The 23,411-nt window shown below is 47.7% G+C and overlaps 1 protein-coding gene across 6 annotated transcripts in view; it reads right to left on the reverse strand.

Moving 5' to 3' along the window:
- The window catches only part of LOC127071932 (protein groucho-like), an 83,079-nt gene extending 60,717 nt beyond the window's left edge, over positions 1-22,362 (reverse strand). For 2 of the 6 annotated variants that reach the window (XM_051011804.1, XM_051011764.1), the window contains exon 1: positions 20,742-22,359. In XM_051011804.1, coding sequence (XP_050867761.1) covers positions 20,742-20,801 — 60 coding nt within the window. In that variant the 5' untranslated portion in view covers positions 20,802-22,359. Of the gene's footprint in view, positions 1-20,741 lie in introns of all 6 variants that reach the window. The other 4 variants (XM_051011794.1, XM_051011774.1, XM_051011813.1 and 1 more) reach the window with 4 other exon arrangements.
- Between the last annotated feature and the right edge of the window lie 1,049 nt (positions 22,363-23,411).

Below are 23,411 nucleotides of genomic sequence, written 5' to 3' on the forward strand. Positions count from 1 at the left end.
AGAGGAAGAGAGAGAGAGAGAGAGAGAGAGAGTTGACGAAGAAGGAGACGAAGAAAAAGAGCTATCGCATTCGTAGGTATAAGCCTCTTTGTCGAGATACCCGTGGCGCGTATCGAGCATCGATTCGAGCACGAGCGTAGAGATTTTGTTCGGTCGTTTCTCCCTTTTTTTTCCTTTTTTACTTTCGATCTTTCATCCCGACTTCGGTAAAGCACAAGTTTTCCCTCCGAGTCCCGCTAAGCCGCGCGAAACACGTAACGGAGATAATTGCACAAATATTTTTTACGTAATATCTCGATTTTAACGAGGCGAGCAACGTAGGCACGACTCGCGAAGCCGGCTCAGCGATTTTTCGGGTTAAAGTTTAACGAGCGAGCCACGTAATCCATCAACGTACAACGCAGTTTCCAAAGCAGCAATCAACATAATAATATTTAGCGAGCCGACAGCGAAGTAAGATGCATTAGTTCCGCGTCGAAAGGCGCTCCTCCGTCGCTCTTTCGAGCGAGCACGAGCAACACGGCGCGTTACAACGGCCGGGTAGCACCAACGCCAACGGAACCAATCAGTCGCGTTTGCAGCCACTCAAGTACGCTTAAATGCCGCGTATCATCGCGACTAATTACGTTAGCTTCATCGATCCTACCGTCCGCTAAAGGCCCCTGATCATCGAAGTTACATTATCGCTCGGTTTAAAGGCACTTCGCGTTATATACCTTCCGCATCGGAGACGATCACGCGATACGAGCTTTCGATGAAGTCTTGGAACGTTAACGAGATCGATCCGATCGATTCCCTTTCCCCGAGTATAACGATTCTCACCGCGGTCTTTCCGTCTTAGTTTTGACGAATTATAAAACAGGTAGATGCATAGACGGTCGGACTACGCGGTACTCGCAGCTCTCTCGTCGAGAGAAGCGAGAACGGACGAGGCACACGAGTCGTTTCCTCGAGATGCTTTTGCGCGCTTCTCGAGAACCGTCCGGTGGTTTTGCGGTGCGAAGAACAGCACCGACTCGCGGCGCGGACTCGAAACCGCCGGACGACCGGGATCGACCGCAATCGCCCTATGACCGCGAAGATAGCTTCTTTCTCACTCGTCAACCTGAAAGATCGATGTCTTCTTTCGGTAGGAAAGTCGAATCGTCGTCGCATCCTCTCATTCGACGCACGTTCGACCGGAATCGTTGGAAACCGGCTCTCGTCCTCCTTCGGACAAGTCGCGGACTCGCGGCGAGGACGAGCGTTTCGAAAGAGGACGACGGTAAGAAATAAGAATCGAATCGTCCTCGAATTATCGCAAGATTTACGATCTCGTCTATACGATAGGATAGGAGGAAGACGACGGAGTTTCGGACTTTATCGCGCGTACGTCGACTCTTGATTTACGCGCGCTCGTAAAATTCAAATTTCGTTTCGAAAGTGAACGTGCGCGTCTAGCGCGGCCCGGCGACGCGGCGATCGAACACGTTGGACACGTTGTACGATTTAATCGCGACGGTACTTAAAAACTTGACGGATGATGGATGAACGAGCGAATAAATAAATAAATAAATAAATAAATAAATAAATAAATAAGAAAAAGGAGAGGCGGGAGATCGACTCCGAAATGCAAACCGATCGCTATACCGACTTGACAAACACGAGCAAGAGCGAAGACGAAAATTATGCAACGCGATAACAGTTCCCCTAATATCAACAGACAATGCGCCTCAAGATTTGCATGAGCTCGAGGCGAGATGGTACTCCCTCTTCCAGCTCCATCCACTCGACGGCAGAAACACGAGGAAACGATGCACGCCTCGTCGACGGTGGTGTATCTTATTGATCATTATGATTATTCCTCGAAGCAGACTGCGAATTCACCCCGCGAAGACTGCGGGGCACGACCGACATTTACATAAGCAATGCATTTTGATTCGTGGACCCACATTGTGTCCGGAACGGGGAATGACATAAATAATGCATGGCGTAATGATCGAGCGAGCACGAATGCGAACGACCGAGAGACGGAGATGGAGCGACTACCGCAAAACGAGAAACGAGAAACGAGATTCTATCGCTCGTAATTCTTCGCTATGCGAGATTGCGGCACGCTCTTGCACGCGCTTCGAGTTTTCTACCGTCGTCGTGGACGTCGTATTCGTCGCGTCGTAGCCGTCGTCGTTAACGACGTTCCGTACTTTACGTTTCGTTCCTTTTAATCTCGCGCCGCGCGACCTTCGCGATCGCTAATCGTCCATTAAATTGATTTACGTTCGGTCCAACTTTTCCTGCCTGCTACAATTAATCCAACCTTTTGATCGTACGTTCTTATCGCGACGCGTGATCCTTTCGATTCTATCGCGAAGGACAAAAGGTAACGGGGACGGGATTTCGAGATCGCGACAAAAATATTCGACATCTGTTTCACGATTTATTGGCGATCGAGTCGTCTTTCTTTTCTCTATATATATATGCATGTGTAACTCTCTTTCTCTCTCTCTCTCTCTCTCTCTCTCTGTGTATAATTTCGAGTTAAAAGATGGACGCGAGATTCAAACGTTGCCAACGAGCTCGTCGCTCGATCCAATCTCCCGTTTTTCTCTCTTATCAGCTTCGCTGGCTCCTCGAGTTCACTCCTCGAGACGATCGAAAAAAAACCTCGAGATCGACGTGATTTAAGATCGAATTAATCGGTATCGTGGTACGCTCCTAATAAAGTACGAGTCGACGTTTTCTATGTCCAGTAATCGAGCTCTCGATACTTTGTATTCGCGCGCGTGCGTTCGTCGACCGTGGGTGTACTCACTTATCTACATTCACGTAGGTACGTAAGAACGCGTACACTCGCAGCATGTTAGCCTATCGTTTTCCAGCCTTGAAAACGAGCTACTCGTTTCGAGAGACACATATGTAATCATGTTGCGTGTCGCGAATGGTAACCGCTTTTAAATGTATCTGCTTAACAAAAGTAACGACTCATCGAGCGCGTTTCTCATGATAAATGCTTTTAACAAAGTTGTAAATAATAGTTGCTCGTTTCGAAAGCGGAACAAGAAACGAGCATTAGCCGAAACGAAACACTCGATATGCAATGGAAGGACGCGAAAGTTCGTATATTCCAAGATCGCGTAAAGGAAGAAAAAAAGAATCGATAAAGATAGAAAATCGTTCTCGTTAGTTAAAACTAACAAATCGCGATATTACACGCATCGACGCGCTCGTCGCGTCTGGAAGAACGAACGAATGGAAGCCCGCGTCCTCTTGGGGATCGATATTAGCATTTTTTTCCAAGCCCAGGCAGTACCCTTTCGAGCTTCCATCGAAGATCGTAGTACGTCCATCGGATCAGCTTTTTTGTCCGATCGGTCGTGGCAGCGTGAACGAAACTCCTGCCCTCTTGCGTGTACGGGTTGCATACGTGTTCGTCTATACGTGAATCGTGCACACACGCAACGTACGTAGGTACGTACACAAACACGCGCATAGATAAACGGACGGACGGACAGAGAGAGAGAGAGAGAGAGAGAGAGAGAGAGAGAGAGAGAGAGAGAGAGATACAAAGGGGAGCTCGCACGGGCACGGCGAGCGCTCGTGCAGATCCGCCGATAAGAGGTGGCCGCGGCAGTTTAACCCGGCGAGCAATTAAGGCGATACGATCGGTGCTCTCTCGTGAAATAACGTCACACCGCGTACCTGGATACGTGGATAAGTGCTACCTTTGTCCCTTTCTCTTTCTCTCTTTCTCCCTCCTTCTCTGACGCATACGACGCGTAGGTGTGTAACTATACGTGTGTACGCTTCCATACACGTTATTCTCTTTCTTGTTCGAGAGTGCACGGCTCTGTTTACGCGCGTGTTTTGCATCGCGCTTTCGTACGCGCGATTGAGCACACGGAACAAGAGAGAAAGAGACAGAGAGAGAAAGAGAGAGAGGACGACCAGCTGTTCCATGCGCTGCGGGACCACTCGACTCGACTTAATAACGCGATGCCACCGGCATTTCTCTCTCTTTCTCTCTCGACTTGTTTCTTTGATAAGGGAACTCGTTTTCGAAAGAGAAAAAGTAATTCCGGAAAATAAGAAAGAAATAACTGTCATCGCGAGAATCTTTCGGCGTTTCACGCGAGCTGCAAGAGGGAGAGTTTGAATTTCATTTTCAAAGAGAGCTAATGTTTTGCTCGAGAAAAAAGATATATATATAAAGATATATATATACACTACGTATACATATACGTGTGTATCTTTATAACAGCTGGAAGAACTTTCGTAGTAGATAGGAACGTACGTACGTAGATACGCGAGAGAGAAGGAAAAATATGTCTCTCAGGACTCGCATGTCCTGGAAAGCGACGAGACGAGGATCGCGATAACTATCGGCGATGAGCTCGGAGGTTTGTTAATCGCACAAAAGGGCGAATCTCGCGGGGAGAAGCAGAGAGAGAGAGAGAGAGAGAGAGACAGAAGAGAGAGTGAGAAGGGAAAAGAGGTGCGCGATGAAAGGAACGAATAGAAGAAGCGGCATCGCGTGCGTGCACGTTTTACGAGGGAAGTTAAATGTCAAGAGCCTGAGGAATAAAGTACCGAGAGAACCGCTTCGCTCCCGCTTACGTTCGCGTGAGTGCCATCGCCATTAAATTTTTCTTCCTGCTTTTCTTTTTTCTTCCTTCCGAAACTTACGAGGCATATACCCGGTGTTTCCTTTCGGAATATCATGGAAATCGTTGGCGCTGGAAAATGTTCGTTTTAATGAAACGTTACGAGCTCATAAATTGTCCGAATCGTAACGAAACAACGAACGAAGATGAGCGACGATAAGAGGGGCCGAAGAAAAACGGGGAAAGGCGTACGCGTCAAAGGGAAATAAAAATGGAGCATTCGTAAGAAGTTGGAAGGGAAGAAAAAGGACGAGGTGTAGAAGGGAGTTAAACGAACGGAAGGCAAAGACGAGCAAACAAAGGAACCTCGCTTCCTCCCGTTTTGGACCGAGCGGGTAATTACTGGTCGAACCTACTCCTGTCCTTTTTTCTTCTTTCTCCTTTCTTCGCTACCTTCCACCCGCCCCACGAGCGAGTCTACTACAGCGACGATGGTACGTCGAGAGTCGCTGTGAAAAAGCGGAAGAAAAAGAGAGAAAGAGAGGAAGAGAGAGAGAGAGAGAGAGAGAGAGAGAGAGAGAGAGAGAGCAGCGATAAAAGCACGAAGCGAAAAGTCCGACGAGGCGCACGGCAATAGGGCGCGGTACTTTAGCGACACAAAGGGAGCTCAAATATCGGCCAACTGTCGTGGCTCGCTGCCTCTCGAGCCACCCCCTATCCCCGCTACTCTTCGCGTTTACGAGCTCTCTCGCTCTTACGCTTCGTCTCCTTCCGCACCCCTTTTCCATCGAGCTGTCAGAGAAAGCGAGAGCGAGAGCGACGGAGAAAGAGAGAAGGAGAAAAAGGGACCTGACAAAAGCACGGTAATACAAAAGCTCTGCGATAATAGGAAGCGCGGCAAGAACCACCCTACGCTAGTTCGGCCACCTAATCTGTTACAGTCATAAACTCCGTTTTTGCACTCCGCCATCCGCTACCGGCACCGCTATTACTACCACCATCAACGGCATCGCCATCAACGTTACCGCTCGCTTCTTTACGAGCTCTACACCGTCGCCCTACTCCCTATAGAAAACGACACACTTTTCGAGGGAACTTCGAACTGCGATCTTTACTGATTTTCTTCCGTTACCGTTTCCTTTTCTTTTCTCTCTCGTCGCGTTCTCCAAGATAAATATCTGCTTAGGAAAACGTACACGAACCATTTCGGACGATACGATAGTTAATAGCGCAGAAAGATCGATACGAGAGATTTGTTTTTCTTTCTCTCTCTCTCTTTTTTTTTTTATTTTTTCTGAAGGTGATAGTTCACCTTTTTAATCCTACGCAGTAGGTTCTTTTTTCATCTCGTTGAACCTCGTCGAGGACGATCCAACGATCTAAAGGAGCTTCGCGTCAAGCTTGACTGCTTCGGAGAAGGGGGCGAATATGTTACAATTACCGTCAAACTGAACGGCTGAGGGAGTTGTAAAAGGGTCGGGAGAGCCCTTTCCAAGCCCTTCTTCTCTACGCTTACTCCCCAAGCGCGCTTACGACAATGCCACCCTTTTCGATCTCTCGGGAGCGATAGCATCCTCTCTCTCTCTCTCTCTCTCTCCTTCCTCTTTTTCTTTTACGAGGGGCACAGTGGCGTCGAAATGAAATTTCCAGAGGCCGCACTTATTCCCACCCTACACGTTTGGTTCGCGATAATCTCGTTATCTGGCGTCATTACGGTCTCAACCCCTCGAGTACGTCCCTCTTCTTCTTTCCGCTTTACCCTCCTCTAGGGTGGCCCTTTCGAGGCAATGAAATTCGAGCACGCGGCCAAATCACTCGAGAGCATCTAAATCGTGATTCTCTGGCCTCTGTCTACATGGGGACTTGCTCGTTTCTCTCTCTCTCTCTCTCTCTTTTTCCCAACGATCTGTTTTGCGGCTCATAAATGGAAGATTTCTATGATCAAGTCCTAAACCCCTGGGGAGGTAACGCGTGCTTTAACGCCCTCTCTTTGGATAGTAAAAAGCTTGGAGAAAGAGAGACGAAGAAATCGATGTCGTTTCTTTCCTCGAGAGCTATTACGGATATTAACGAGGAAAAGAAAGAGATAAAGATAGACGAGGATTTGCCTCGAAATACTCGACGGGTGTTAAATTCGATAAGGGATCGACGAACTTTCGAGCGGCGAACAAACTCGATTCGATCTTAATTATATCGTTCGCGAGGAGTTTCCGAGAGAAAGAGAGTGAGAGAGAGAGAGAGAGAGAATGTTGGTGTTATCGCCCACGGATTATACTCGTTTCTTCTGTTTTTTTTTCTCCACGAGTGCGCCGTTTATCCTGTTTCTCGAATCACGATCGTTCCATCTCACTCCAGTCAAAGAAATAAAAAGTACAAGGAGAAGGGACAGCGAGAAAAAGAGAGAGAGGGGGAGAGAAAAAAGGAAAGAAAAAATGTACCCTCGTGTCTCCGCGATGTCGCGCCATTATCGAAGCTATCTCGTTGGTCGACCGGTCGTTTTTAAGAGCCGTGCCTGCCTTTATCTGCGAACAAGCTGCAGCTAATGTAGGTACCCGACAAGGTCCCAACGTGAGGACCCTACTTCTTTCTTTTTTTTTCCTTTTTCTTTTTCTTTTTCTTTTTGTTGCTACCTCCAACTCGTCGTCTTCGTAGATCTCCGAACCACTGTAAAGTATTCGAGGGCAGGGAGAGAGAGAGAAAGGAACAACGAAAAGGAGAGACGATTCGGCGACAGTGGCGTCGGAGACTGATACAAATGATTCTTGAAAAAAAAGAGAGAGAGAGAGAGAGAGAGAGAAAGAAACCTTGGAAAAAATAAAACTGATAAAGAAATAAAAGATATAAAAACGAAAAGTCCGATAAAATATATCCGTGTCCTCTGTGGAATTTTATTCCTGACTCGTCTCGTCGCGCGAGTAACGATGTAAAACGCTAACGATCGCAAATAAATCGAGGAAATAACATTCCAAAAGAGTGAGACCTACTTCGGGCTTTTGCTCGGTCGAATTCGTATCTGTAATTCAATAACGGGTTATATATCGAATAAATCGTTTTGGATAGAGTCGCTCGAGCACGCGACAGACTTTCGCTACGTGGCAGCGAATTCCAATATTATTCGTACGTACGAGAAACTACGAAGCTCTAGTTGCTAGACACCGATATTCTCATGCATACTAACTACGTCGTCCACCCTTCCCGTATTTCTAGTCTCGTCGTTTTACCCCCTTAAACGATCGGTCTCTCGGTCGTTGAAGCAGCAATCAAACGTTCGGAATAAAACAGATCTCTCTCTTTCTCTCTATATATATATATGTACATACACACAGTTATATCGTATATCTATATAAAACTGATTAATTCGTAATTTTAAATATTCGTAGATTAAGCACTGTCTAGATTCCGCTTGTAAACGTACAGTAACAACTTTGGGTTCCAATCGACTGTAAGTAATTAAAAAGCGATTCAATCACGATTTGACAATTCTCCGTTTCTCTCTTTCTCTCTCTCTCTCTCTCTCTTTCCGTCGTTCCCTCAATAGTACCAATGAGCGAATTAAGTAGAGACTCAATCGCTTCTTAATTGCTCGCAATTAGTCGAGTTTCAGCCGGTGTCGTCTAATACCAGCACGGAAAATTCGATATCCGGAGAGTAGAAACGGAGAGAAAGAAAAACTAAATAAGAAGGATAAAAGAGACAAAGAGTTCGCCGAGAAGGACTTTGAGCGATAGTATACCGAGCGATTATTCCGAGTCGCGAGAACTGTACTGGCTGATAAAATGTGAAGAGAATGGAAGCGGAGACGTACTGTGAGATCATAAAGACCCGTAAGAGAGCGAGAGAGCGAGAGAGGAAGAAGAGGGATGTAGAGAAGCAGCCGCAGATGGGATCGAGCCGGTAGTGGTATACGGTAGCTCCCATGTATATCATTAACCTCATCCTCGTTTTTCGCCTCCTTCTCGTGCCCTCTTCCCCCGGCTCCACCGTGCAGCGCAACAGCGACGGCGGCGGTGGCAGCAGCAGCAGTGCAGCAGCACCTCCGTAGCTCTCAGAGCAGAGGTCTCAACGGTCCGATGGAACAGGAATCTCCCGTCTTTCTCGCTCCCTCTTCATCTTCCTCGTCGTACGCCCGATGTCGTTTCAGAGTCATCCTCCGTCTCTCTTCCACGCTAATATCCCGTCGAGCGGAACGAACGGAGAAGGAAAGAGCGAGTGAAAGAGCTTGTGCGTGTTTCTTTGTGTGCGTGCGCGTCTATGTGTGTGTGAGAGAGAACGAGATAGTCACCGTGTGCACAAACGAGTAATTAACTATCTCCGTATGAGACACGTGTTCCCACCATGCTCGCGCGCTCTCTCGCTCCCTACTCGTGTTCTCTATCTATCCGTGTCTCTCCCTCCTTCCTTCCCTCTCTCTCTCTCTCTCTCTCACTCTCTTATTCACCCTACGAACCGCGTCTCTGTTTGCACACACGCTCTTATGTTAATTCGGCTTAGCGCCCTGAACCCCTCGAGGGGCCAGGACTGGCTTCCAAAAATTACGAGCGATCACGGAACGAGGGGAGAGAAGAAAGAGAGGGGAGGGGAAGAATACACGATCACGGAGCCGTATAGTGGTCACGGACGATCTCCCTCGTTGTGGAAAATAATAGGGACGTCCGTGTGTCCTAGTCTTTCGTTGTCGTCGTCGTCGTCCTTCTCGTCGGAGCAAAGCACGAAGGGAGCGTTACGTTAGGGAATAGGAGATAAAGCGTATGTCGAAGGGTGCCTAAGGGGCGGGACGTCGCTTCGTAGGGCTCGGGGCAAACGACGTACTTGGAATACTAGATGAACGCTGTCGAAGACCGGATTAAACGCTCTCTCTCTCTCTCTCTCTCTCTCTCTCTCTCTCTCTCTCCGCGTATACGTAGATTATTTCATTGCTGCAACTGAGAAACTCGTAATCGTCGGTGTTGCGTGGCAAAGAAACAAACGAACTTACTTTCGAAGAACGCCCAACGCGATTAAGGTCGCAAGAACGATGGATATTTTCGACTTTTTTCGAATCCGACGCGAATCTCGCTTGTGATTCGCATAATACCGACGTTAGAGCCTTAGAGGGTCAACCATTTACTACTACTACTGCTATTACTATTACTACTACTACTATCACTACTATTACCACTACTACCGCTGCTGCTGCCGCTACTACAATTACCACTACCACTATTACTCTCCTGTATTTCGCTCGAGGCAAAACCGCACCGTGTGTACTTCGCAAACATCTCGCGTTCGTTCGTTCGCTCGCGGTGATTCATCGTCGAGAGCAGTCATTGAATCGGCCGCGAAGGGCGAGCAAGATGTGGCCAAGCTTTGTAAGCTTAATTTGTAAATAAGCGAAAGAGAGAGGGAAGGAGAGAAAGATATACACACACACATATATATATGTACAGGGAGGGAGGGAGAGAGAGAGAGAGAGAGAAAAGGGGAAGGTGTCGACGAAGAGAAGAGCGAAACGGAGAAGAAAAGTCGATTATCCCAGCGTAAACCACAGCAACTACAGCCTAATGGCCGGGTACTACCTGGCAGCGAATTTATCTTCAACATTCATCTTCCCATTAGCGGTGAATAATTCCGCACCGTTTACGTGCCAATTTCCCATTCGTCCGTGCGGTCGAGAAGACTCGCGTCGAGATTCCAATGTGAGTTTCGTGGCGTTTCTCTATCTCTCTCTCCCTATCTTCCCTTTCTGACCTTTGCTTTACAATCTGAGAAAAAGATCCCGTGTACGAAGGAAAGATCCTTTAAAGATTTTTTTTCTTTTTTTTTTTTTTCTTTAGGAAAAAATGTTTCGGCGATAGCATTGAAAATTTTTATCGTTTGCCCTCGGTATACTGGAAATCTCGAGATTCGAGAACGGACGAAGTCGGTGTGAAATTCTTACAAACATTCCTAATACCAAATCGTCTGCGTGTAACGCCTGTGTACGTTTATTCGGTACTGATTAGCGTCCACGCTTTGCTGCGCGATCAAATATTTGGTCGTTTCTCATCGTTCTTGCTCGACGACTTTCTTTCTCTCGCTCTGCAATTGGTATCCATGCCAACGGTGACCTAAGAGAGGCAACGAGAGAGTTGGAAGTGAAGGAAGAGAAGAGTAGAGGTGGATCAGGAACGACGAACGTCCAACAAATATTTGCACGTCGCAGCGGATTTGCGGAAAAGCGGCGTGCCGGCAGCTGGACAGACGTATTCGAAAAGGCTACGTACGTATACTCTACGTTGCTACACGTAACTACTCTCTCTCTCTCTGTCTATCGTCATCTTGAAAAGAAATTTAAAAAATCCACAAAACAGAAAGTGGTGGATTTGGAAGTGATCTCGAAAAACGATCGGACACTTTTCCCAACGAGCGGCAAGTTCCAAGGGAAAATAAAATAAAGAATGTCACGCAGCATGATGTCGTTAGAAAAGAGCGGAAGGGTCTTTCAAGTCGAGGCTCATAAACGCAATTTTTCTGCTTCGATAATAAATATCGAGGAAGAATAATCGTGTGGAATCGACGTCGGTGCGTGTCGAGGCAACGTCGTTGGGCTCTTAACGACCCGATAGCCCGAAAGATAATCGAGGAGTCTTCGAGTGAGAAATTACAAGGCGTACTTAATCACGAAGATCGAAGGACAAAGAAGCCGTCCAGGCAGGCAGGCAGTCAGCCAGGCAGGCAGGCAGGCAGGCAGGCAGCCAGTCAGCCAACTCGTCCATGGCTCGAGCGGCTTTTATATACGCGGACGGGAGCGAGAACGGCCTGATCGAGGATAATCATTAAGTGTATCCTGAGTGCGTGCGCGCTGCCGTCCAATACTTACTCTCTCTTCTCTTCCTCTCTCTTTCTCTCTGCGCCCTTCTGCCAACGACGATAAGTAATACCATCGTCCACCGATCGTGGGTCCTGCCTCGAGGCGCTTTTACGGCACGAAGGGAGATAAAGAACATGCTGGGAGAAGAAAGGGTGGGGATAGGATACCGTACGTAGTCACGGAAGAGGAGTCGTGGAAACGAAAGGAGAGAGAGAGAGAGAGAGAGGAAGCAAGAGGAGATACACGACAAACTGCCAAGCCTAATGCCAATTAGTGCCATTCTCCTACACGAGCAGAACCAACAGCAGCAGCAACGGCAACGGCAGTCAGAGACTGGACTCGAAGAGACTTCTACGGACTTTCTTTTTTTTCCATTTCTTTTTTTCTCTCCCTCTCTCTCTTTCCGCAGCGATCTCCACGGGCGAGGTTTACAGAGCGGTTAGGCGTATTTATCGCCATTCGTGTATGTACCTACGTACGTGTACATGCGCACGCATACGGGCGTATCCTCCTCGTCGAGTGGCTGGCATTATTCGAAAGGAACGTGCACGAAATACTTATGTACACTCTCGCGCATTCCATCGAGTGCAACGGGCCTCCTTGGACGCGCCCTTCTTCCCTTTTACGAGCTTCGATTTTATAAAGGCGAGACTAACGAGCCGTGAAAATCGTCGACGTGGTTCTACCTCCTATTTCCAAGGAGAATCATGTCCTTTTTTCTGCGGTATCGACTTCTTGCGGAGTCAACTTCTTGTTGGGACAAATTCAAAGTCCTTTCCACTCTTCTCTCCCTCTGACGTTTTCTTTCTCTATGTTTTCTTTCGCCCGTAGCGTTAAATCGATCGAAAATCGATCCAGCTCGATCTTACCGATTTGACTACGACTTTTATGCTCGTCGAATTCGAGAGTTTTTTCGTTTTAACGAGCCTCGGGCAAAGAGGAGCGAGCGTAATGTAATCGAATCCAATAGGGAGGTAGAGAGAGAGAGAGAGAAATCGCGTTGGTCGATCGAGGGTAAGAGGAACGAGTCCCTTTTACCCTGATAGAAATCGCGGGAGTGGATGGACCTCTCGAAGAGAGGTAGTCCAACCGCAAAAAGAACCACGAGAGTGGCCGCAAGTTGCCTTTGCCGTGGGCGCTTCGGAAAAGCGACGGATTTAACCACGGTCTCGTGGTAGGTGATGGAGAAGGACGAAGAGAAGATGGGGGGATAACAACGACGAGAGGAACAAGATCGTCCAAGTTGTGCGAGCGAAAGGAGAAGCTCGAGGAGGAGATAAGCGATGTCAGTCGATGGAATGCGAGGTAATTCGAGAGTTATTTCAACGAAAACGGGTGTGTGCAAGAGAACGGAAGAGAGGCGGAGGGAGGGAGAAAGGAGAATCTTCCATTCTAGTCGAAACGTATGCAGACGTAAATACAATCGAGCCGGCACAATGGATTATGCTTCGAGCGTGTAGATAGACCTCTTCGATGTTGCGTTGCCTGGAATAGAAAGTATCGTCTTCTTCTTCTTCTTCTTTCTCCTCCTCCTCCTCCTCCTCCCCTCCTTCTCCTTCCCCTGCTCGTTCGACTATCTATAGCCAAGCGTGGTCGAAAGATAAATACTTGAAACTTGGAGCGACCGCGATCGTTGCATGGGGTAAAGCAGCGACGAATATAAGAGGGGCAAATAAAGCACGCGTGGAATATAAATGTGAATGTAGACGCGCACAACCACGTATTTCTTCAAATCGTCCGACAAGAGGTCTTCCGTACGGACGACGAACGGATAAAAATTTATCGTCCCGAGAATATTTAGCTATCGATCTCTCGTCGAGACGATTCGCCAAACTATTTCGAGATCGTTCGCGTTGGTTCGACGCGTAAAAGAAGGGTCAAGAGCTAAAGAAGAGCGTTTATCGGGCGTCGTATCTCGAATCGAGACGTTCGAGACGAAAAATCACGACGCGAGTACGTGGGTAGCGAAAGAAGGAGCAAGAGAAACGAGCTGATACGTTATATACGCGATTTTGGATTTTTGCGGTTCGAAGGAAACACGAGTAGCGACTACGTCTCCTTTCTTCTTCGTCCATCCGAAGAGGAGATAAAACAGAAGGGTGGCCAAAAGGGATAACAACAACGAGGGAGAGAAAGAACGTGGGTAAGGTACTCTACTCGGGAGCCCTTTTCCTTTGCTTTCTCTCTCTCCTAGTGAACCAATTTACGGCACCCCGAGGACCCAAGTAATACGCTTCGAGCTCGAGGGCTCGTTTCTGGCCATTGTTGTGCCGGCCGAGGGATTATTTTGGCAAGATAGGGGGATTTACAGTTGCAGCCGTTCGTCGATCCGTTCGTTCGTTCGTCCGTTTCGTTTCGTTTAGTTTAGTTTCGTTTCGTTTAGCTACCCTTCGGATTATGCGATTCTCGAGCACCTGCAACCAAATATCGTCGACACGCCGTATTTCTTCTCTGCCTTTCATCGACACCCTCGAATCAGCAGTTACGCTCCCCTTCGAATCAGCTGTCCATTATCGAGGAAAACGCTAAAACGTTCCAACGATAATAATCATTCGTTTGCACGATCCATTATAATATATCTCGAGATGTATACCAACGCGAATAAAGCGATCAATTTGCAATGTCATTAAGGTGCAATTTCATTAAAAGAAAATCCTCTTTCAAAGAATCCCAACGCTTTCGTTAGTTAAATGTCTCTGAATACCGATCGAGCTCATTAAACGGATCTCCTTTCGAGCATAGACTTTGTTCTTCGATTAAGCAATTATCTCGGGGCGTCTTATTGAAAGGAAGAGAGAAATAGATAGAAGAAACGAGACGACTAGGTTACGTAAGACGAAACGATCGGCTTATCTTCTTTAACGTCGTGCTCTCGTCGATGCCGTATATACCTAATATGTACGTACGCATTTACGTACACGCTTTTATGACAAAAATAAAGATAAACATGGATACATACATACATACATACATACATACATACATATATATATATGTATAGGGAGAGAGAGAGATTGACTCTTCCGCGTGTCCTCCAAATTTTTATCGTGCATACAGCGACTAAACTTTTACGATCTCTTCCGTCTTCCGTCCGAGAAAACGACCTTACTACTACTCCATTATCATCGATATCAGACGATTCTCTTGGTCGAAAGACCACGTTTAATAATGCACGACCGGCGATAAGTGAGTTTCGACGATGAAGAAGCAATTTCGTTGGACCTTTTTCCCGAACTATAGAAACTTGCGGTGCTTGAATCGGATGGTTTTATCGGTTGATCAAAAAAAAAGGAAAAGGAAAAAGAAAAAAAGAAAGGAAAAAAGGGGAAAAGGAAAAGAAGAAGAAGAAGAAATAACGTCGTAATCGTCGTATTTCGTGCGATAAATTTGTCAAATAATAAAATAAGTCGACGAAGCTTTGGAGGATCGATTTATTCGTTATGCCTATAACGCTTTGGTAAATTGAGTAGCTCGACGATACGGTATTACCATCCAAGTCCCCTTTACCAGCCGTTATTGGTTTTCTAGCGACCCTACTTAATAGCTATCGGATATTAACATGATTACTGTAAAGCGCGCGGCAATTAAGGGTAAGCAGTTAGCGAGTGCTCGATATATAGGTATATATGTATTATATATAGGGTTTCTCTTACGCGATTAGAGAATACCCAACATAGATACACGTACACAAGGAAACTCATGGAATAATAACTCTGTGCAGCTGCGTTAAAAAGAAAAAATACAAAAATAAAAGAGAAGGAAAGATTTCGCAAAAGAAAAAAAGAAAAAAAAAACAGAAACGTAAAGTCGTCGAATCCCATTAAAGATGACGCGTAGCGAAACGAAAAGAGTTAAACTGTTTTGCAGGACGGCCCGTCGTCCAAGCGCGATACGCTCTCACCGTGTCGATAATATCGAACGAAGCTTTGTAAAGCGCATATAATGAGTACGCGAAGAGAGAAAGTGACGGAGTTGCGCGGCTCGAGGAAGCCGAGTAAAATAGAAATTAAAACACGATCGTGCGAGTGGAGCCTTTCTCTCTCTCTCTCTCTCTCTCTCTCTCTCTCTGTCAATCTATCTATCTCCATCTATCTGCTTACACACATCAACACGTACACACGCGCAACGCGCATAGGTTTTCTGGCTCCCTATATTCATTCGCTACGTCGACGAAGCGGCATGTAACGTGTAATTACGGTCGAGGCGAGAGTAAAACGAAGAAGGGGTAGGATCGTAACGCTTTGCGAGTCTATATATCGCGTTCCTCCCTCCCTCGGACCCTCTCCACGCTCCTTTCCTGCCCCAGGAAACGTATAATGGGAGTATAATGCGTGAAATTTACCGGCCGCATCGGCGTAATGGACGACGTGACGCTCAAGATATCACCCGTGATTCCATATTTCTGCGTCGTGCACGCTCGCGCGCCCTCGATCTCACCGCCCACGTCACCCGACATTATCTCCTCCTTCTCTAAAATACGTTCGCGATCCTTCCGCGTTGATGGTTTACTCGAGTATCATTAGTAGTACGGACGATAAATTAAAATGACAAATGAGATTTCAAAAGACACATCCTACTAAATAAAAAGGAATATATATATATTTGCACAATTTGAGTCGAACAAATCGATGGCAATTTCGAATTCTCGTTCGAATGCTTCGTTAAACGGCCTTCGTATCGCACAGGTACGATAAGAATGAAGAATAATCAGCAGGAATAACGTTTCTCTCGGATAATTCGTCCGATTCTGTTTAGAAATCGGAAAATTTCCGAAACGGAAGTCACGCATCGTCGATTCCGGTAATAACGGGCCGTCTGGCACGCTCGGCCGCGTCTCAAACGGGCCGCTTTATCGGCAGGAATTTTCGTCGAATTTCCGCGCAGACGAGCGAGCGAGCGAGCGAGCGAGCGAACGAACGAACGATAAGGGACGCAAGATGGCCGATTCTTCTTCTCTCTTTTCGATCGCATTTTCTTTCTCCCCCCTCCCCGCACTCTCTCTCTCTCTCTCTCGTACATTCTCGTACACCTTCCAGTCTGTCGAGCACATCGAGTTTTTTCAGCTGCACACACCGTGTGCATTTGAGCGACGCGTCGGCGCAAACAAGCCGATTAAAGGTATCAATATTTGCCGAAAGCCGGGCTCCGCTGCTGCGCGCGAACGTGCGCGCGAATTTACGGAATGTAATGTCCACCTAATGCAACGTGTATTTTTCCTATTCGATATTCGCGTATATTACTCGCCTGTGTTTCTTCTCTTTTATTTTTATTTTCATTTCATTTTATTTACTCGTGCATTCATTTATTTTCATTTGAACTCGCTCTACAAAGAAGAAGAATAATCGATGGACGATCGAATTACGCGCGGATCGTTGTACCTTCGTAACGGAGATACCGAAAAATAAAATTTGGCAGGGATAGCAGTCGATATGCGGACCGATATAAGGACGTTTCTCTCACGTTGCTTTCTCCGTCGTTGGCGCTGAGGGACAGGACACGAAGGGACAGGAGAAGGTACGAGGACCCTTTCACGAAGACCCTTCCTTCGTCTCGTCCCTATATCCCGTGCGCCTGCCTGCTCGTGCTCGTCTGCCTGCGCCTGTCTATCTCTCCACGTGCTACAATATCGCCGTGCCGCATCCGGTGTAACGCCTGTTATTAGGGACGGGGCCAGATGAAGCTTTCATTATTCCATCGGAGTTTCCCTCTTACCCGACAACACCATTATAATACATAGTAATGACCGACTTTGCTCCCTTTTTTTTTTTATTTCTTCGCTCTCGCGAACCACGATTATCGTTATTAAGTCGACGGACTTACACGAGGGACATATCCACAATTTCTCCGCGCGACGTCTCGTGCCAATCGATCAACCTTTGTTTGTCGTTTTAAGAGCAAAAGTAAATATCCTACGGTGATTCGATCGAAATAGGATACGCGCACTTCCTTCTCCTCTCCCCCCCCCCATCCCTTTTTCTCTCTTTCTTTTTCTCCCACGTTTCTTTTCGTAAAAGAAGTACTTCGTTGAAAATCCGCGTAAACGAGCGATCTCTCCTCGAGCTTGGAAAGCGAAAGGACAGCCGGCGGAGAGAGAGGAGTGGGGAGGGTGGAGAGATCTATACTCTCGTTCCACGCTTCTTCCCCTTTTATCGAGCCGGTTCAAGCTTCTTTGAAAACGATTGCGCGACGTTTCTCTTAAGTAGGGCTGCGCACCTTCCCTAAATGGAAACGACTGCTTGAAAAATGACTCTCCAACGATCTCGTCTACGTTGGCGCGGTCGCAAAGATCGTCTTCGATTTGGCTCGTTAAAAGTCTACGTTTTTCTTTCATTCTTTCTTTCCTTCTTCGCAAAGTATCCTCGAAAATGTCGAGTCAAGAAAGATACGTATAATTCATCCATCTTTCCGATCTTCCTGCGATTTACGAGAACGTCCTGCGAACGCGGAGTAGTCCGCGCAAAGTTGCAGTATTTTTGGCACAGACAAAAACAAATCTCCGATGCCAAAGGTGCTCGTCCGTCGAGTTACTCGCGATACAAATAACGTGCCGCGCGAACGCTTGCCAAAAATTTGCCGTAGTTGAAATTGGATCTATAATATCGTCTTCGTCAAAACACCGCAAGTCCTCTTTCAATGATTCTATTAAAAGAACGGGAAACGTCTCACAGTCGTCGTTCCTTCGCGCGCGCTTCACAATAGAAGCTACGTCGCGGTGGTACCAGGTAGGGCGACGACGACGAAGAAACGACGTCGACCACTTTTACGCGTCGTTCCCTATTCATAGAAATATTATGAAATCGTCGCGTAAAGAGGGAACGATCGCCAACGCGCGCTAACGCAATACGCGAGGAACGTTGTTTGTTAATTTTTCGAAGCGATACGAACGCGCGTTGTAAATGACGCGAGAAAAAAATAGAGAGAAAGAGAGAGAGAGGGAGAAAACAAGGAGCACATCGTTTGAAAATATAAATATAAATTCGAACGACGATCGGCGAATTTAGAAACACGTAACGCAGCTTCCTCCGAAACGTTGGCGAGAGGAGAGAAGAGAATTCTCGAGTCGCCCACGCATCTCGATATCTCGAAATGGTACGGCGGAGGCGGGAAAGAGCCGCACACGTGCGTCCGGGTCGACACGAGCACGTGTCGCTTACGCGAGCCGTTTATGCTAGTCGTTCCTACATGCGTACGTACGTACGTACGTACGTACGATGCGCGTCGAGTTAACTCGCTCGCTCGTGACGAACACGTGCGACGTCGTCTTTTCTCCATCGTTTTACAGCCCGATCTCTCGGAATCTCTCTCGATAATCGACCGCCCGAGGAAGCCAAATGCAAACGAGATTAAAACAACGTACATGGATTTCTACGACGAAATTAATTAATATCCGGATACGCGTACGTCGTAAAGACGAAACTAGACTCTGCTATACTTTGAAATTTTTTTTTTTAAACGCGTACGAAAAAAATGGGAACAAGGGAAAGAAGAGAGAAGAAAGAAGAAAGAAAGAAGAGGGTCGCGTCACGAACGAGCAACCATTTGGTACGTTAAAAAGAATTCTTTGAAGGGTAACTCGATAGAATATGGACGGTCGAGGCATCGGTGTAACGCGGCCCACTGCCTACGTCACTGAACGTGACCAGAATCGCCAGCGTACGTATGTGCGACGAAGAGAGAGAGAGAGAGAGAGAGAGAGAGAGAGAGAGGGATCGAGAGAAAGAGCAGGGTTATCCGTGTGTAAGAGCGCGTACGTGTGCGCGCGAAACCAAGCAAGTCCGTCCCCCTCGATTGGATCGAGTTACGATGAACAAATCGCTCAAACCTAATAACAACGGCTATAATGCGAAGGGTACCTGCGACCCCTATGGAAAAATATCCTTTACGAGTCGGGAAGAGAAGAAAAAGGAAAAAAAATAGTAATAATAAAGAGGCGCGATTCAACGTCGATTTTAATTAAACCGTCCGACGGAACGTGCTGCTTCCGTCGACGACCTTCTTCTTCCACCTCGCATAAATTATATTTTATACACAATTTATTCTTCTCTTTCTTTTCCTCTTCGCTCTCTCTCGTTTGTATCACAAATATAATTTATCCGATATGATAGACGTATGTACAAATATGTGTACTTGGAGAGAGAGAGAGAGACAAGGTTAACGAGCTTAACAACAATGTAAATCACGAATATAAATCATCTCGAGAGTCGCTCGATAAATATGCAGGCTACGGTAAAGAGAAACGCACATGCGAGAGGAATTCGAACCGGCTCTACGATATTCGAGCGAAAGAGAAGGAAGAGGGAGGGAGGGAGGGAGGGAGGGAACGAGGAGAGAAAAAAGACGAAAATAAAAAAGATATCGAAGGCGTGATGTTTGCTTCGCGTGGGAGCACGCAGTCGATACGCAACGATCTTTTGTAACTCTCGATAGGTGCTACTCGCTAGAGTCACGCGTGTTTCTCGATTAAAAATGGCGTTACAACTAGGCGGCCTTTAAAAGAGTTGTCGCGCCTTCGATAACGGTCACACGCGCGGAAATAATTAATAAAAGTTGTGCGTCGGGGGAAAGGGAGAGGGGAGGGAAGAAAAACAATAAAGAAAGCAACGCGAGCGAGGAAAAACAAGGAAAGGAAGAAGAAGGGCAAGCGAGAGGTTTTTCGACGATCATCGACTAATCTCGTGCGTGGATCGTAATAGTTGGACATTTTACGACGTCCCAAAGTATATATACACATATACATATTCGTATTTTCCTCAGGTAGAAGAAAGTCGTAGAATTCGAAGAAAGGAAATTTTCACGGGGGGTTGTAAAAGTACGGGTCGACGACAGCTGCGAGACGTAACGAGCCGACGAACGCGCGATAAGTAAACGGGAGAGCGGGATTACGAAGTAACTCGGTTCGTAGTACAATTAGAAACTCCTATTACGAAAGAAATATAGGTACGCAGGTATATCGTACGTAAAGCGTATGGAATAAGAGGATAAATGGGTAAAGGAAGGTACGTAGAAAATATTTTCTAAGGAAAGCTCGAAATGGGAAAAGTTGGTCGTTTCTACGAAAGGAGGGCCGGAACCGAAGCGACGGCGAGCACAGAGCGCGCAGGTAGAAAACTGTAACTGAGAAGCAGGTAGAGAGAGAGAGAGAGAGAGGGAAAGAGAGAACGTTCCTTTCGTCCGTCGACTTCGCGGCTATACTTACAGTGGAATAACTTCGACGCTAATGGTACGAGTCTATGGAAAGGGGAGGTGAGGAGGGAGAGAAAAAGATGAAAAAAAAGAAAAAAAGAAAAAAAGAAAAGAATGAAAAGAAACGGAAAAAATCGTTCGGTACTCACCGGATGCCTCGCGGCAGCAGCGGCCACCGCAGCCGCGTTGATTCCAGCACTGGGATACATAATAACGTTCCTTGTCCTGGCTCGGTCGTCTCCCTTCCCACGAAAAAAATATCCAAAGAATTCGGGCACGTCAAGGTCGCGTCATGGCAACGCACCGAAGCGCGAAAGGATAACTAACGGCGTTTCGAGGGACGCGTAGAAAGTAAAAAAAGAAACAAAATAGTAGCGCCGAATTCGAACGGCGGAAAATCGCGCGGGCTATTCCGTCGAGGCGGAACGATCGGAACGACTGGAACGGCGTGCCTTCGCAGAAAGATTCTCGTGGACGATCCAGGCGTCCGTCCGAACGACGATCACGCTGTTCTCTTTTCGACGAGGAGGATCCATCGGCGCGCTAGACGTCGGTCCTCGACACCTTCTTCCTTTCTCATCGATCCGACTCGCGTCGAGATCGCGACGCCGGCGACGACGCCGACGACAACAAAGATAACAGCGACGTGGAGGAGGAGGAGGAGGAGGAGGAGGGAGAGAAAACAAGGCGGCGGCGGCGGCGGCGGCGGCGGCGATGCCACGACGCCGTAGCCGGCTAGAAGCGTCGCGTCCTTTTCCCACTTCCGTCGACGTCGGTCGGTAAAGCAGAGAGCTGCGACGACCACCGAGACGAGAGGAACCGCGAGAAACGGACGCGGAAAGACGCCGAACGAGAAGACGCTTTTTCGAAACGGCAGCGAGATTCTCTCGCCGCGCGACAACGACCCGACGAGGCGCACTCGGAAATTTCCTGGATAATCCCTTCTCTCGATATCTCTCCTGTCCCGCAACGCTCGACGATACGATTCCGTTACTCTTCGTCACGGTTCCACACCGAGCGAAACAAAACTCACAACCGTGCTCTCACTGGCACGGCGCTTTTGCCTACGCACTGCACACTTGTCGAGCAACCGTGCACTCACTCGCGTTTCAAACTGGACGCTTCGAATCGGCCGACTTGACTCGGCGTCGAAAGGCGAGCGAAGAACGCGCGATTCTCGAAGCGTCGTAGACTTCCGAGGACGCGCGAAGCGAAACAACCTCTTCCGACGACGTGCTCGGCGCGACTGATGGACGACGGAGTGGTGGGGATCGTATCCCCTCCTCGTAGCCGCGCGGCGACTCTCCCCACTCGACGAGACTCTTGCTCGTTCTCCTTCTCTCTCTTTCGCCCATCTCCGGGACTCTTCTCGCTCGCACCACCGTTCCGTTTCTCTCTTTCTCTCTTGCGTATCGCTCGTTCTTTCTTTCGGCAGCAACGCTGCCTCGCTTCACCGCACTTAGACCCACCAAGCAGCTCCTCGAACGTCGTCGTCGTCGTCGTCGTCGTCGTAGTCGTCGTAGTCTTTCCCGTCTTTCTCCTCTTCGTCTTCGTCGTCATCGTCGTCGTAGTCGTTCTTCTCCTTCTGCTTCGTCTCCGTCTCCTTCTCGACGCTCTCTCTCTCTCTCTCTCTCTCTTTCTTCGTCCTCGAGGCTCGTATTAACCGGCGCGATAGCTCCTTCACAATTAAGTCGCGTTACGTAAGGGCCTCGAAAAGGCGAGCACGAAAATCACGGCTCGTTAAAACGTCGCTGCGATGCTCTCCCCTTTCTGATGGGCCCCCTCCCTCGGTAGTACTTTGCTTCTCCCTCCCCCTCTCTCTCGCTCTCTTCGTTTACACGTACACGGTGGCGCGTGCATGCCCTTTCGCGCTTTCCGACGGTTGGATGTTCCTCAGCCAAGTCGATTTTAATGCTCTCTACCGAGTTAACGCGATCGAACTCGACGTTTTCATTTTTCGATAGCACGGAGATCGAATCGATGACGAGGCGTTCGACTCTCTTATCAAAAGGAAGAAGAAACGCCTTCTATTTTCTATTGTTATTTTTTTCTCTATCCGTCGTGTATCTGAGACGCGTCGCGTTAACACGCTCGAACTCGCGTGTCGTTTTACGACTTTATGCTTCTCGTCGCGTTCCGAGCGAATATACGAAGGAGAAGTTGCGCGACTACCTATGTATATACGGTCGTCGTCGTCGTCGTCGGAGGGTTCTACAAACGATCGAAATTAGTCACGACTTCGTGCGTGGCTCATCGCCGATAAGAGGAAGGTCCGTGAATATTTCGTCAAAGTTGCTCTCCCCACCCCTCCCTCCCTCTCTCTCTCTCTCTCTGCGTATCCATTTCGCTACATGTTCGTTCGAGACGTCCCAATTTTCTTTGCATTAGGCGAAAAGATACGTCGGAGAGGAGATTTAAAAATAGCGGCCGACTCGACTGAAGTAACCCGCAACGTTCGTCGATTACGCCCCTTAATTTTTCCTTCGAACTATTAACGAGAGTATCCAACGGTCGACGTCTCGATTCTATCGGATAATTCCGAGTTCGGGTATCGATCGTGGATGGATCGAAGAAAGCCGAAACGATCTAGACATCGTACCTTTCTTAGGACGATTCCGAGCGCAGGTAAGTAAGTAAGTAAGCAAGTACATATCGAGTAGGAGACGGGATGATCGTCGAAGCGATAGATAGATAGGTGGATGGATCGACGAAATCGCGGCGTGCCGTACATACGCGCGAGTATTAGCCGTCGTTCGTCTCCCCGCTTCGACCGACGCGTGCAAACAAATCGAAAGTTTTTCGCAAAATGGCCGTCACCG

This window comes from Vespula vulgaris, chromosome 1 (assembly GCF_905475345.1).
Source record: "Vespula vulgaris chromosome 1, iyVesVulg1.1, whole genome shotgun sequence".
Taxonomy (NCBI): Eukaryota; Metazoa; Arthropoda; class Insecta; order Hymenoptera; family Vespidae; genus Vespula; species Vespula vulgaris.